We start from the raw sequence: 16,810 nt of genomic DNA, 5'->3' as shown, positions 1-16,810 counted from the left end.
CATGCAGAAGGCCCAGTGAGCTGGAACATGGACCGGAGGGGTATACTGGTAACCAGCATCTGAGTAGGGTGCAATAGTGGTGATGCGGACAGTCCCCGTCTGCTCCACATGTCCACCATCCAGCAGAGCAGACATGCATCACGGAAGCATTGCATTACTTGCACATCAGAACCATATACACGTCACATGTAGTGGCTATCATGCACAACACATCCCACAGGTAAAACGCACACGTCCTCAACAAACACGCATCAACACTCACTGGACTGGGCATCAAAGTCCAGCATCTCTCCCACTCCTTCGACCGATTCAGGTGGTATGAACTCCGCAACGAGTGACTCATGCGGAGTGAGCTCTTCCTCCTCTGGTGCAGGCCCGCCGCCAGTCACCAGAGTCAAGTTGTAATTTGAGGCACGCTTAGCCTTAGCTCTGCGTTTGAGGTCATTCCAACGCTTTTTGCACTCTTGCGCCGTGCGCACCTCATGGCCGAATGAACTGACATGTTCCGCAACTTGCTTCCAGTGGGTGTCACGGTGGGCAGCCTTAGTCTGACTATTGGCACCCACTAGCATGTCACGGCTGTGGCCCCGCACGTAGTCCACGAGGAAGTCCAGTTCCTGCTTGAAGAAAGGCTTCTTTCTCGACGCGCAGGAGGTCGTGGCTGTGTGTGGGGTCCCAGCCTGTGCTGCAGGTGCAACCTTCCTCCTCTTGGACTGTGGCGCAGACCCTGGCTGGCTAATGCCGCCCTGACCAATATGTCCAGTGGGTTCGGTGGATTGAGCCAAGGGAGTGGCAGGTGGAGGGACGACCAAAGGCCTGACTTGTGTCAGTGGCAGCTGGGTGCCCTCTAATGGACCCTGCGCAGCAACATCTGCTGTGGCAGGATCATTGACCGCAACGGTCCTGGTTGGCAGACTCACAACCAGGGTGTTGTTGGGTGCATCTGCCCCTGCACTTGCCAACACCTGGCTGTTCGGGGCAGCAGATGACATAACTGCCCCAGGGACACGTGTCTTGGTCAGAGCAGCCCTGCATGCCCCTACGGTTTCCCTCCTGGCCTGTTGTAAATCTTCCAAGGGCTCCTCAAGTGCCAACGCAGCCTGCGCTGGCAGACCCTGAGCCTGGGTGGTGGTGTCCACAGCTGCACCTGCAGCTACCACTACCCTTGGGCCCGTGGCAGTCGATGGAATGGACTGCCGGGTCACATGAGCGCCAGTGCCAGATGCACAAGCTGCATCTCCCGGAACCACAGGGGGTGGTGGCATGACTGCACCAACACATGCACAACATTGTGCTCAAGTGGCGCACCCCTGCCTCTTCCCCCTCTGTGGCGGCCCTGGACACCCTGGAGTCCCCCTACTCCCTGGTCACCACGGCCACGTCCCCGACCACGCCCGCCAAGAGGAGTACGCCCAGCTGAGGCGCCCCTCACCTTTGCTGGCCTCCAAACCATGGCACAGATGGAGTAGTGCCGGCACAGATGGAGTAGTGCCAATGGGAGGTGTACAGCACAATTGACCTGGGCAATTGGGGTAAAGGGGGTGGGAAGCAAGATGTTAACAGCCCCCCTGCACCTGCAAGGCTGTATGTGACCCCGGTGATGTAGTGACGGGTCACGCAACGCTCAGGCACCCCAAAACTGCAGTAAAACCGTGCATGCAACCCTGCAGCCTACGTGCGTGGAATCAACCTCCTGCAGTACGCGGTGGCACTCAGTAACACGAATAACGCGTGGGACACGCAGGCTACTATGACCTCGAAAATGGGTGCGATACACAGGGGCACCCGCAGTGGGAAAAATAGCGTGTGCGACTCACCGTCTGACTAGCGCGATGCAGAAAAACACGCGCAGCCAATACTCCCGCCAAAAGAAGAGATACGTCCTTGATAGCTGTGAAGTTGTGATGGCATGCAAAACAACAGGAAGCAGCAACACACGTCGGTCTCCACGAAAGGCACGTACAGCGAACTGCTGCCCCCGCTCACCTTTAACCCGTGCTCAGGGAAACGGCCGCGCGCGTCACGTCACTTACGCGCATGGGCCCTTTCCTCGGATTACACGCATTCACACGTGGACGGGCAGTTTTTTCACGCGCGCTGAACCACTATGCTAACGTCATGAGGGAAACGCCCGCGCACGCCCACGCACGTCACGTCACAAAGGCGCTTACGCTTGAAGGGCCTTTGGTCCAATGAAAGCGCGTACGAGTGCTGACGCGCTAGGGGCCTTTCCTCGAATCACACGCTGACGTGCACATTTTTCACGTGCCAAATCACTCCGTATCAAGCTGGCCACGCGTTCACACACGGAAGACCACGCTCCTGCCCAAAAGGCCGATTCACTGCCCCCCAGAGCCCCGAGCACGCTCCCACCTGCCATCTGCTGCTGCCTGACTGCCTGCTGCCCACGTGTCCTGATATTTGCTGCCTGCACATCAGCCAGGGGTGCAGTTGCTGTGACCACCCCTGCTGGAACAGAAGACTCCCGACTGGGATACCATCGCTCCACAGCCCAGCCCCCGGACCCAGTTGCCCACCCACTCCTGCCTCTGGGGTTGCCATGTCGGGCACTACACCATCTGGCACCACTGGCAACCCCCAGCCAAAGAGGCAGAGGGCCACCAGCTTCACTGCCACCGAAGTTGGTGTCCTGGTGGAGCAAGTCCTGGGGCAGTATGATGCCTCTTTGGAAGTTCGCGCGCCGACAAGGAAGGACGGACTCGGATCTGGACGGACATCGTGACTGCCATCAACGCGGAGGGGGTGGCAGTCCGCGACTTGCAACATGTCAAGAAGCGCTGGGAGGACTTCAGGTCCAGGACCCTCAACAAGGCCTGGCGCCTCTTGAAGGCAGCGGATGCTAAGGGGCGCCGGGGCCACCTGTCAGAACATCAGATGAGGGTCCTGGAACGCATATGCCCAGCGTTCCACGTCCAGGTCCTTGAGAGGCAGACCCGTCTGGAGTCGAGCGGTAAGTGTACATGCATACTGATTGGAAGCTGTGCGTGTGGTGGTGTGCCAGTAGTGTGCAGGTTGTACATGTGTTTTTCTAGGGCCATGTATGGATGTGTATGTACAGGGCTGTGAGGCAGACACATGCAAGTCCTTTCATGTGTGAGAGACATGGATGGTGTATGTGTGGGAAAGCATGCAAGCCAAATGCAGATGTGTGAGCACACATGTTTGGATTACTGTGTATGTCAGTTGGCATGGTTGTGGTGTCACACATGGATGTTGGTTCCAGCTGCATGTATCTGCACCGTGTACACGTGCATGTGTGTCTATTTGGCAAGGGTGCAACAGTGATGCAACATGGATGCATGTGACACTGATATGTGGAAGACTGATTGGCAGATGTGACATGGATGCCGATCTCAACACCGACATTTGGCGGAGGTGTACACATGCATGTAAGTGTGGTGGCGTGTGTGCATATGTAGTGCACTCCCTGTGTTTCATGTGATGTCTGGCTCACCTTTGGCTGCTCATGCTGTTGTATGTGTATGGATGGTGCTGGCTGTTGCAATATGGCTGTGGAATAGCTCATGTGTGAGAGTCAAAATGACATGTGTGTTCGGGATTGTGATGCCATGTCTGAAGTTTGACAATGCCACTCATGTACAACTGTCATGTGTGTATGAGTCCATTGTACAGTGCCCTGATGCCTGTGTTTTATTTCTCCCTGTCTGCAGCGTCAACTGATGAAGAGGGCGGAGAAGGTGCTGTGGAGCACAGCGGCAGGGATTGCACCGCCAGCCGGAGACGCAAGGCCCGGCTCCCCTCCCAGGTTGTCATCTCGTCGGGGAGTGAGGAGTCCGGTGCCACGTCCCAGGCCGCAGCTGCCGAGGGAATGTCCAAGAGGCGGAGGTCGGAGTTGGACTCCTCAGCAGCAGAAGGGGCAGCTGAGACCCCACAGGGCCCAACGGAGGAAGATGGCATGGAGTCATCCAGGTTGGTGGGGGGTTTGGTGGAGGAGGAGGCCGTGCAAGGGACAGAGACGGGGTCTGGAGGTGGGGATTCCACTGGTGCTAGTGGTGCAGTGCAGGGACAGGAGGCAGCACAGGCCGCCGCGGAGGTGCCTGTGTGCAATCCTGTCCCTGATCCTGTCCCTGCATCATCTTGCACCAGCAGGGATGCCTACGTCCAGACCCGTTCTCAGGGAGGGGATTGGCTTACACCAACTGGCCTTCCTACCCCTGCAGATGTGGCTATCCGGCACCAGGTTGAGCCTGTCCTGGGTTGGGTGGTGCGTTGCGTCAACGTGCCATGCGAGGTGACCTGCAGTCTTTTCATGAGGAGACTGCACGTCTTCTCGCATGGCTTGTTGACCGCAGTGACCCACTGGGACAGCTCACCAGGGCCGGATTCCTCCGTTTCCTGGACCTTGTTCCGACCCCCTCCTCAACTGAACCCCCTATGCCCCAGTCGTCCTCCATGCCATCTTCCCACCCATGTATCACCTGGGTGCCCTGTGGAGCTGCCTCTGACCCTGCGGCCAGGCTGGTGGACAACAGATCCCTGCCACAGTCGGGAGTCGGACGTCCAGCAGGGGTGGCCACCTCCACAACTGCACCCCAGCTGGAGGAGGATGTGCAGGCAGCAGGAGCCAGGGCACAGGCAGCGGCACAGCAGCAGCAGCAACAAGGTGGGAGCCAAGATGGCTCGGGGCCTTCATCATCGGAGGGGCAGGCATCGGCCGGAGGGCAGGAGGACCCTATACGGGAAGTGTCTTCCGTGTGGCAGCGGTTGGGCCATGCGATAGATGCGGAGCAGCAGCGGGCGGAAGAGGCACGGCTCACGATGGTCAGGGCGGAGAACTCCATGCGTAGGGCCCTGAGGTGGGCCGAGTGTCTCGAGGCCATTCGCAAGGACCTGGAGTTCCAGATGTCATCGTCCCTGCGAACCCTCGGGGCCGTGGAAGAGGACCGCCTCCGGGACATTGAGCAGGAGTTCGATGATGCCCTGGCCATCAACATGTGCGCCATTGGACTTGCCCGCTGCCCTTGTAAATAGTTATTTGGTTAGTATTAGGTTTCCTTTGGTTTTTTCTTTATTTTGGACCTTTAGGACAATGGACCACATTATTGTATATAGTTTTTTTTATTAGGTAGGAGTTTTTGATAGGTTTCCTTTCTTCAGTTGGGATCATGGACCCTGGATTGTTCATCTGTATATAGTTAACTGTTGGATTCTACTTTTTTGTTTGGATTTCCCCATGGAGCAATGGTTTTCACTTTTGTTTTGCCCTTGGATTTCCTTTTTGGAACTGTGACTTTGGACACCTTTCCTTTGGATTATGATTTGTTGTTTTTCATTATTTTACAGACATGCAGCTTTTCTTTTTTAATTTCCATTGTCGTTTGTTTGATTTTAATTCCATTCATTTTGCTTTTAATACATTTCTTTTATCCAACTTCGATGTGTGGTATTATCTCATTGGTTTCATGCATGTCATGATATGGGTTTTGACATTCACTTGCACCCATTGTGTGTGTGTGAGGGACATGTCTTCATTTGCATACTTGCCATTGGGGTTGTGTCATGTAATTTGCATTTCTATGTGGGTGGATGAAATACTTGGATGGGTGTTTGGCATGTGGATGCTGCCCATAAGGGCCAGGGATCGAGATTGTGATGACATGTTGGCTGGGGGACATGTGTCGGGGCCTGTTGGCAGGTGCCCCGCACTGCTGGGGGGTGGGGGTGAAAGGGGACATTAGTGGGACATGAGTGGGTGCCTGCTGGCAGGTGCCCCGCACTGCTGGGGGGTGGGTGTGCAAGGGGACATGAGTGGGGGCCTGCTGGGAGGTGCCCCTCAGTGCTGGGGGGTAGGGGTGCAAGGGGACATGAGTGGGGGCCTGCTGGCAGGTGCCCCTCAGTCCTGGGGGTGCAAGGGGACATGAGTGGGGGCCTGTTGGCAGGTGCCCCACACTGCTGGGGGCTGGGTGTGCAAGGGGACATGAGTGGGGGCCTGCTGGCAGGGTCCCTGCACTGCTGGGGTCGTGGGGATGCAGGGGGACATGAGTGGGACATGAGTGGGTGCCTGCTGGCAGGTGCCCCGCACTGCTGGGGGGTGGGTGTGCAAGGAGACATGAGTGGGGGCCTGCTGGCAGGTGCCCTGCACTGCTGGGGGATGGGGGTGCAGTGGGACATGAGTGGGGGCCTGCTGGCAGGTGCCCCACACTGCTGGGGGGTGGGGGTGCAAGGGGACATGAGTGGGGGCCTGCAGGCAGGTGCCCCTGACTGCTGGGGGGTGGGGGTGCTAGGGGGTGGGGGCCTGCATGCAGGTGCCCCGCACTGCTGGGGGGTGGGGTTGCAAGGGGGTAATGCGTTGGTGATCACTAGTGCAAGGTGACATGAGGCTTGGCTGGGGGAGCATGCCCATGGTTGTTGGGCTGCCTTCGGGACATGCCCAGGGGTGCAGGGTAGTCCCCTGTGGTGTGGTCTGCCTGCAGGGGCCGTGGAGGGTGTAGAGGGAACACCTGGGAGGACCCACACTGCCAATTCACGTGTAGGAATCCCCTGCCCCCCCCAAAATACACGTACCCCACTCACACAGGGCCTATCGCGTGTGGAACTTCCCCGCACCCCAGAAATACACGTACCCTGCTGAAATCGCGTGGTAAACTTGCCCCCACCCCAGAAATACACGTACCCTGCTGCAATCGCGTGTGGAACTTCCAGCGCACCCCAGAAATACACGTACCCTGCTGAAATCGCGTGTTAAACTTCCCGCGCACCCCAGAAATACATGTACCCCGCTGAAATTGCGTGTTAAACTTCCCGCGCAGCCCAGAAATACATGTACCCTGCTGAAATCGCGTGTTAAACTTCCCGCGCACCCCAGAAATACATGTACCCTGCTGAAATCGCATGTTAAACTTGCCCGCACCCCAGAAATACACGTACCCTGCTGAAATCGCATGTTAAACTTGCCCGCACCCCAGGTATACACGTATCCTGCTGCAATCGCGTGTGGAACTTCCCGCGCACCCCAGAAATACACGTACCCTGCTGAAATCGCGTGTTAAACTTGCCCGCACCCCAGAAATACACATACCCTGCTGAAATCGTGGGTGAAACTTCCCGCGAACCCCAGGAATACACGTTCCCCGCTTGCCGTGTGCTGTGTGGCGGCCCTGTATACTGGTCCAGGGTTAGCGCAGCCCTTTGCGCTGGATTGGGGATTTTGATGGCTTTTCCTTGCGCGAGGGGCGTTCTTGGGGGCGTTACTGGCGCTGCTGCAGGGTCGCTGCGCCGCGGCTGCTTTTGGTGGCTAAAATCCATGAATACGCTGTGCGCCGAAATGGATTTTGGCCCATGCGGCTGGCGCAGACTATCGCACGCGCACACTGTGCGCCAGCCGCGTGCGCCACTTGTGCGCTTAATTCTATGAATTACCCCCTTTAAGTCCTGAGCAGGCTTCAGCATTCGAGCACTTGCTGCCTGCATACCTGCTGATGTGTCTATGATGAAGGTCAAATAAATATGTATTTACCAACAGCATAAGTGCAGCTTTTTCTTCTTGTTTGTAAGCTGAGGTGAGGGAGAAGGTGAAAGCCTTACTGGAGCTACATGCCTTGCCCTGGCTTGGCTCGAGTGCTTATGTGAATGAAGAGCCCAACTCAGGTCAAGCATCACACCTGTGACCTGACACTTCCACCCAGTGACAGGTGAAAGAACTGCATGTAATTGCCCATTTGCACACAGTACTTAGTTTAAGACTATACAAGTTGCACCAACATACAACTCCTTGCAAGAGATAAACTAACAGCATTTCAAACCGTGCAGCCAGATAACCAGGTTACACAGCCAGGCTTCTCCCACACTCCAATCAAAGTCATCTTGTAAATCCCTCTTAAATTTCCTTTGTCATTCCCCAATAGGCAAATCAGAGTAGACATTTGTCCTTGCCGAGTGTCAGGCCGACTACCCAGGCAAAAAAGTATATCACTATTTTTTGTACTTACTTTTTGACACTTTCAAAAAAAAGTAACACACTGGGCCTCATTACGAGTTAGGTGGTAAGGGATTGCCGGCACCGGTGTCCTTACCGGTGCCGGTAATCCCTTACCACCTACCTCGTAATGAGGCCCATATTGTGTTAAGTGTGCACTGCACACAAATCCCCACCAATATATAGCTAATGAATCTACAGTGTTTGCTTCAAAGATAATAAAACCTTGATCACTTCTATAATGCACACCACAGGCTAAAGTGTCCCTTACGCTGCTCGTTGCACTGTCACTTGTGAGACATGGCTCCCCCAGATGCAAAGTGAAATAGATGATCCGTTACACTGTTTGGGGGGCAAGAGGGCATGCCTGGGGCATTGACCTTGGTTGTTAATGGGTGCTCCAGCACAATTACTTGTACTCCCTGTGACTAAATTACTTCTGCCCTGCAAGAGTAAAAGAATGAGCATTGGCTAAAGCACTTACGCAGCCCTTAAACTACTACAAACCAAGAGTCATTCCAATCATAAAGACTACAAAGCAAGAGTCATTCCAATCATAAAGACAATAAAGCAAGAGTCATTCCAATCATAAAGACAACAAAGCAAGAGTCATTCCAATCATAAAGACAACAAAGCGAGAGTCATTCCAATCATAAAGACAACAAAGCAAGAGTCATTCCAATCATAAAGACTAGAAAGCGAGAGTCATTCCAGTCATAAAGACTACAAACCAAGAGTCATTCCAATAATAAAGACTACAAACCAAGAGTCATTCCAATCATAAAGACTACAAAGCGAGAGTCATTCCAGTCATAAAGACTACAAACCAAGAGTCATTCCAATAATAAAGACTACAAACCAAGAGTCATTCCAATCATAAAGGTAAAACAGGTGCAGTTACGAGGTACACCTCCTTCGCCTTTTGTGGTAACGTGGACTGAGGCTCTACTCACAAAAGGGGTACAGATGTGATTCAGCAGTGACCCAAACAGCAACACATAACAATCCAAAGAACAGGAATGTTCAATCAAGGTGCTTTAAAAATAAATATGCTTTAAATAACACACCATCTGCAAAAATAACTTAATAGAAAAACACTACACAAAATCAAGCCCTGCGAACAGAACAGAGAGTAAGCAAAGATTGCACAATGCAGAACTCGGAGGAATAAATCAGGGGAGCAAGGTGAGGAATCAACACAATGTTATTGTAAAAGTATATGTCTCTTGAAGGAAAGAAGGGAATTAGTGACCTAACCAGTGTCTCGGGTCCACAACTGTATGAAGGGGGTAGATAAGAGTCAGTAGAACCTTCTTATGATTCTTGGCAGTTCAACAGCATCGAACCAGACATCTGTGTGCTGTTCCGGCAGTTTGAAACAGGCTGGACTATGTTGGCTGCATTGTTCCAGACAGGGAGCAGGTGTTGAGCCGGGGTCAAGCTGAAGTTTTTTGCGGTTTGAAGAAGTGCGGATCGTGAAGGCCACCAGTGTCGGTTTGTCAGTGAAGGAGCTGGTGACTGGATGTGCAGTTTGTGTCCAACGGCCCGGGTGCAGTTTTTGAATATTACGGTTCAAAGGATCCCTCGGAGTGTGATCGACTGCTGATGAAGATCTGCAGTGAAGATGCTAGCAGGTCACACAGGCAGTTCAAAGACAGCAGGTGCAATGATGAGCATCAGGTTTGAGCTGGGGAAATGACATGCTCAGCTGGCGTGTTATGACAGCAAACTGGTTTGAATGTACAGTTCGGCAGCAGCAGTCATGCTGTTCCAGACTGGGAGCGGTGTCGAGCAGGGTTCAAACAGGAGTTGACTGTGTTTCGAGCACGATGCGTGAGAAGGGTGAACCGTGGGGGCCACCATGGTCAGTTCGACGTTTGTTATGTGAAGCTGCTGGTGACTGGATGCGTGGTTCTACTGGATCGGTTCGATCAAATGCTTGAGGAGCTGCAGATCATGAAGGCCACAATGGTCAATTAAATGTTCGTGTGACTGGGAAGAGGCTGGAGACTAGACGCGCAGTTCAGTTAGACCGGTTTAATGCAGCGCTCAATGATCAGGGCTAGAGGCTTTATCAGAATTGGTTTGACTGCCGATGGCAATCGATCCGTGAAAATGCTGGTGGTCCGGGCAGCCGGTCGAAGCTGGCAGAGGCAATGATAAGTGTGTAGTTTGAGCTGAGGTAACAGCGTGCTCGACGATTGAACTGGCTTGAAACAGAGTTCAAATTGGTTTGACTGTAGGAATGCAGGATTCTTAGCTGTCTTGCTCCTCTGGTGGCTGAGAGTCTCAATCCAGGGGCGCAAGGACACATTTGTAGCACTTTAGCACAACCTCCCAAGCACTAGGGAGGCTGGTCCACAACTGCAGGTGTCCTACAACACAGTGAGGTCCTGGGGACCATTGTGGCTGGCAGAGAGGCAGGTCATGTCCCAGCAGCAGATCAGCCCCAATAATCCCTGGGGATGGTTAGGGGACAGTGCTCGACTCTGCCTTGGACACTCTGTCTTCACCTCACTGGCAGAGGACATTGGAGGGAGCAACTCTCCCAGCAGAGGTCCAATGAATTCTTGCTCAAGTTTATGTTCAACAGTGAATTAAAGGAGGAGTGGGAGACCTTCTTTTAAAGGCAAACGTCCACAGGTTATAGCGGCCCAATCACTGTTCTTGTAATAAGTGGACTTTGCTTTCTGACATCACAGCCAACATGCTTTCCACTAAAGGAAGTGGAGAAGGCAGGAAGATACAGGCAGAGAGAATCAAAATTGTGGAACCTTCCTCCAGTTGTAAATATCTCCCTCTGTCTACACCAACCCCAATCCCCTTCCCTTCTTAATAGGATCAACGGCCTTTTGAAATGCAGCATCTTGGTTGAGGCCAGTCCTTTTGTGAATGGGTATATCCTTTGTTGCCTGTTCCCAGGCCAGCTTCCAGTGAAGTGGCTGTCTCCTGGAAAGGTGTTATCTGCCATCACAAAAACAACAAAAAGAGGCAATCCCCCAAAGCTACATTCCTGCAGCAGTGGAAAGGTCCATCCTGTCTGGGGAGAATACACATAATCCTTTCACAGCTGAGCTGGGATTACAGGGTTGACACAGGTGTGATGTCAAATTGCTGTGGCTGTAATAATTATGAGAAATACCATTCATGATACCATGGAGTTTATGAAAAGGGAGCTCTTGTTATCAGATGACACTTTCGGAGACGGAATTGCCTGCATTGTTTCATTAATTAATAAAACATAAAAAGGCCAGGGTTTCTACACTGTTGCTAAATAGGAATCAGTCACCCTCCTCTCAGGCTTGTGGGCAGTGGCCATGGGTCTTCACCTACTGCACAGTTTGTAAATGGTGAAGTAGGAAGTCATGCAGACTAATTCATGGAATTATTTGCGCCAAAAACGCAGATTTGCGCGCCTTTCTGCCTGAAAATCCCTGTTTGAAGTATGGGGATTTTCGGGCAGAAAGGCGTGCAAATGTGCGTTTTCGGCGCAAATAATTCCCTGAATCAGGCTGATGATGGTTTGGGGTATGAGGGATTCTTGTCTAGACATAAAGCGAGCCACTGTTGAAGTTTTCGCCTCGCTCTATCACCATCAAGGACCTGTGGGTGCTGCCTGTTCCTCCTACTTGTGCATGCCTGGGGAATGGGGATAGCTAACCTAGAGTTTTTTCCAACTATCCGCTGTACAAATTAACAAGTTTTAAGTGTGTGTAAAAAATGACAACAAGCAGGTGACCTTTTCACTCCGTTTTTTTCTTACTTGCTTAAAGTCTTGAAATTACAGTTGCAAAACACAGGGGATTGTGTGGGGTGTAACATTGCATTCTGGTACTTGTGGTGATCCATTGAGGATGGTGACAGGAAAGCCATAGCCATAAGGCGTTTGCTTAGAATAAGGTTTTATATATTTTTCATGTTTGATTAGACTGTGATGTATGTACTTTTTGAGGCATCTCTATAAAACAGTGTACTATTTTAGGCACTTAAAACCTTCACGACTACACATTTATATAAGCTAGAGTGAGGAAGATTTGTGGTTAAGTGATTAAAGTGCAGAGTGTCCTCAACTCCAATACTCGGCTATTAGAAAAAGTGTGTGATCCTGGGCAAATTATGTTATTTCACTATTCTATATGTTTCAAAATGGAGGATGTCAGGTACAAGTTTTCAGTTATGGGGTTCAGGAATGGAGGACGTTTTGTGTTGGGGGCAGGGAGACATGAGGCAATGACGAGTACCTTTTGTCGACTACTCGGCTTGTGTTTGCCTGCTGGACACAAGTGAGGGAGAGGTGGAACGAGGAATGTCAGTTTCACTGTTAATATCTGGTTCCTCTGGAGTTGCCTGCTGTCACCTCATCACTAACCATTTCTACATGTGGCAAAGTTAACAGATGAAACTTGGTACATGAACAACTTAAATAAATGCATAACGGGGATAAGGCAAGTTACCATCCGCTGAAGCACACGCACCTCCAATCCCTTGGGTTTAAACGCCTTTAAAAGATGGCCAAATCACAAGTTAAATTTGGACATTCTCATACTTGCCAACATTCTGTGACCAAAAAGATGTAGGATTTTTCAAGTTTCAAATATAATAATTAGCATAAAAATGACATAAAAGAAAAATACAAACCATACATTGTTGGCACCATTGAAGCATTCTAAAGTATACAATCCATCAAACAGCACAACATGGAAAGATGTTCAAATGTTAAAAATGTATAATTCTGAACGGTAAGTTAACACCAAATTCAATTACACAGAAGGAAATCACACAGAGCAGATAGGCAACGCTTGCCACTGCTCTGTAGCAGCAGCCCGGGACTGTACGTATGTATTCCTGCAGTGCAAGGTGAATAACTGAACAACATGGAGACTGATACCCCCCTCAGTCTGATAGGCAGATGCTGTGTGATGTTGGTACGCTCTGCCACTTGCCTTCACTGGTGGTTCACCTAAGGGTTTTACCGGCAAGAGTGCAGGGCAGAGTCATGTATTTGTGAGGTCAGTGGATTGGTCTGAGCCCAATCAAAGTAATCAACTACTAGCCCACTGCACAGACAAATTAATGTGTTGTATGGTCTTTCCTGCAGCCTGCCTTAGAATCACATAAATTGCTTGCCACTGTAAAAAGTAGTAGGATCCGTCACCCAAATCTGTAAGCGGTTGGACTGCTTAAAAAGCAGTAGCCTACTGCCTAAATCTGTAGGGTTGGCAAGTATGCATTCTGCCTGTGCACAACCCCACTCCAGAGAAGTGAATACAGCTGGAGAAGGCGCTGCAGACTCTGAGCATTCCCCCGGTGGAGGAGGGAACAATGGGTGAGGGCGACTGAGCATTCATGTGTGGGAAGTAACAGCATTGCTTGCAGCTGTGCAGCCAAGGCACCTTTCATAACAAAGGAAGTGGGACCACTTGCATCATTGGGGGTTCTGCTAGTGTTCAAAATACCCACCAACCCAAGAGTGAATCTGAGTAATGGCTCGGGCGTATAGGGCGTCTCTGCTCTTGTTTATGGTCATTTAAAGGTGGTGACGCCTTCTGAAGAGTTGGTTGGACTGTACAATGCACAGGAACATTTTGAGATGTGTGGGTCAGGTGTAGATTTTCTGCTGTTGTTTGAGATACTGTTTCACAGTTAAAGGCCCACTTTGGAATTAAAATGGCTTACCTTTACTAATTCATGTAAAGGTTACTGACTCTGCCCCAATCTCCTAAGAAAAGAAAGAAGCAGCAGCTAGAGGGCGGCCTTGCAATAAAGCCAGGTGGACACACGACCTGCACATTCTGTCACACACCTTGACCAGCGCCCATCTGGAGCAAAAAATAAAAAGGTAACCCCCTAATTGTGAAAACACGAATGCAGAACTCTGTGATTGGCAAACAGCCTTGAGGAAGCATACCACGCAGTATAGCCACACTGGGGCCATGGCACCAACAGTTTACTGTGAAGCCCTCCCTACTCCTGTCACTGCTCTGAAAGCACTGGACGTGACCCACAGGTTGCACCCCCACCCCTCACCCCCGAGTGGACATGATAAACCAGCTTCTTACCAACCGCCACTGTTTCACAGACAAACTCCAGGTGTGTTACTCCAAACCCGCCAACCAGGAGCAGGAGCAGCAGGGGGCGCGCCATCACTCTGAAACAGGGACCACAAAAGCGCTGTTAGGGGAGCAACAAAACCGAGGCAAAGTTTACCCGTGTAACGCAAGCAGCTGACATGCACAGCCCAGTTCCTTTTACACACAGCAGGGCTCTAGCGCCTAGACGGGCAGCGGTTATTACAGAAACATGGTGCTGTACTTTCATAGTGCTTACTCCGTACTAAGGGCCCAGAACACAGAAACTACCTGGACACTGGGACAGTGCTAGATATCAAACAGTGATATGTCTATATTCAGTGAAAAAACTTTGTTAAAGGGAAGTTATGGTTAAGTTGCGCTCCTAAAAACCTATGAAATTCAGTGAAAAAACTGTTAAAGGGATGTTATGGTTACAAGTACAACCGAAAACCCCCAGAAATTCACCATTTATGGCAAGCTATGCAACCATAACTCACTCCACCACCGTGCACTGCTATGACTAACAGCCAGGACATCAAAGATGACCTCACAAATGTCATTGATGACATCACTGATGACATCACACGTGAAATTAATTCTGATGAAAAATCCCTACAACGGGTTGTGTTTATAATGTTGGTTAATCTATTTAAGAATGTACTCATCTAAAGAACATTGTATTGGAGTGTTGTTAATACAGGAACCTCACCATACATAAACATAGGCAATGGCTGCAACACCATAGAAGTACAATATTTATAATCTTGTAATTTTAGATAGTAAAATATTGAATGTTACTTTATCAGAGTTTTGAGTAATGTTAAACATGTAATAACTAGCTAACAAGTCAAGACTTACAACACACTTGTGCTAGTACAAACAATACATTTGAAGACCCACCATGCATACAAATCAGAGGCACATACAGGGAAACTAAAGGAAGAAAGAAACAGCATCACCAGAAAATGTTAACAACATTAAAGTTTATCTTCAAGTATACAAATGAATTGTATGTTTGAGGCCTGCTTATTTCCCCATGTATGAGCACCATGAGCTCAGACCAAACCCTAAGGAAAGCAGTTTAAGAACATATGACAAGGGTAACGTCTAGATATATAGCAACTTTTGAATTTTAATATGACTGAGTAAACAAAACCATGTGGCCTACATATGTCAGAGAACAAAAACAAGTGACCCAGATATGTGATGTCATCAGTGATGTCATGAATGACATTTGTGATGTCATCTTTGATGTCATGGGGGTTAGTCTTAGCAGTGCACAGTGGCGGTGCGAGTTATGGTTGCTTAGCTTAGATATTACATTTACTTGTAACAATAATGTCCCTTTGACACCATATTTTCATTGAATTTCATCGTTTTTCATTAGTGCAACTGAACCATAACGTCCCTTTAGCAACGATTTTTCAGTGAAAAATATATATATATAATTGGAACATGGCTCAAATTGACCTTGCTACTTTCACATTTCAGGTGAAATGTTTTTTTTTCAAACCTTTTTAAACCCAAAATAACTTTCTTGGTGTATATATATATATATATATATATATATATATATACATATATATATATATATATATATACATACATATACATACATATATATATTAGGACAGCGGTCGCCACCCTATAACTAAGGTGAGTCACGAGATCCATAGGAAATTGAATACATTAATTGCTAATAACTTTTAAATAGTGTGACGGATGTAGCTAACATTTTGCAGAATTTCTTTTACGCCCCCCCCCCCAATCCCCAGACTGGAAAGTTTAGGAAAGATTTGTTAAGTAATAAGAAAGTTATTAAGAAAAGAAAAGAAAGCACTTTGGGCCTACTTCCCATTCATTTTCCCATAGACAGAAAAGGTCACATTTTGCACCAGCGCACAGCGAAAACCGCTGGACGGATTTGGAATAGGTCTGAAAAAACGTAGGCACGAAGTGTAGACTTGTGACCCTTTTGTGGTTTGGGGCTATTGTGTCCAGTAGGTTTTTGAATATTTGGCAGAGAAAAGGGTGCCCCTTTCTCTAAAAAAAATGGTGATATCCCCATGATCCATTGCGGCAGAGGGGCTTTTCAAAAATGAAAAATCCACCGTCTTTTTCTTTCCTGATGCAAGACATAGCCGTGGCATTTGGAGGCGGAAAAACAGTGAAATGGCATCAGACTAGAAGTGGGGGTGGGGGGCACCATGTGAAATTTGGAAGATGGAGATGGGTTAGGAACTGAGTTGCAGCGCAAAGGTTTTCCCGTAGTTGCAGTTTGTCGGTACAGAAATCACGGCTATCAAACAAAACAAGATTGGGCAATGAAAGTGCGTCACACGGAGTGCTTAGGAGGTATGGGAGCGGGCTAGGGAGGCAAATGGGAGTTTTTGGGAGTGGGGGGACCTTGCCATGAAGAGAGGGGCACTTGCTGTGGTTCCCGATAATCACGGGTGTGCGAAACTACCAATATTCACAGCTTTATGTAGTACATTGGAATTATAGCTGCAGTTATGGGAAAAAAGTCAAAAAATAAAAATAAGGATATTTATCCAGTGAGGTCATGGGTGAAAAAACACTGGCCATGGAAGCGTTGTAAACGACCGAAGTCCTAGTAGTGTAGTAAATATACACTGGGCATGGCCAAATGCTGTGGCTAGTGGCCTATTAGTGTAAAAAAAAAGAAAGTGGGCATGGCTGAAGCCAAGGCTCGTGGCCAGGTAGAAAATTAAAAAATACAGTGGGCACGTGGGCTCGGCCAAAGGCCATGTGTGAGGAATTT

General features: G+C 49.6%; 1 protein-coding gene across 1 annotated transcript in view; it reads right to left on the bottom strand.

Annotated features, from left to right (window-relative positions):
* The window catches only part of LOC138498707 (fucolectin-like), a 57,925-nt gene extending 43,823 nt beyond the window's left edge, over positions 1–14,102 (bottom strand). Inside the window, exon 1 of the mRNA XM_069622353.1 lies at positions 14,017–14,102. Within this exon, the coding sequence (XP_069478454.1) occupies positions 14,017–14,101 (85 nt within the window). The 5' untranslated portion in view covers position 14,102. The remainder of the gene's footprint in view (positions 1–14,016) is intronic.
* Positions 14,103–16,810: the final 2,708 nt, after the last annotated feature.

Source organism: Ambystoma mexicanum, chromosome 5q (assembly GCF_040938575.1).
Source record: "Ambystoma mexicanum isolate Mex_15411 chromosome 5q, UKY_AmexF1_1, whole genome shotgun sequence".
Classification (NCBI taxonomy): domain Eukaryota; kingdom Metazoa; phylum Chordata; class Amphibia; order Caudata; family Ambystomatidae; genus Ambystoma; species Ambystoma mexicanum.
This window is presented reverse-complemented; position numbering and strand designations above follow the sequence as displayed.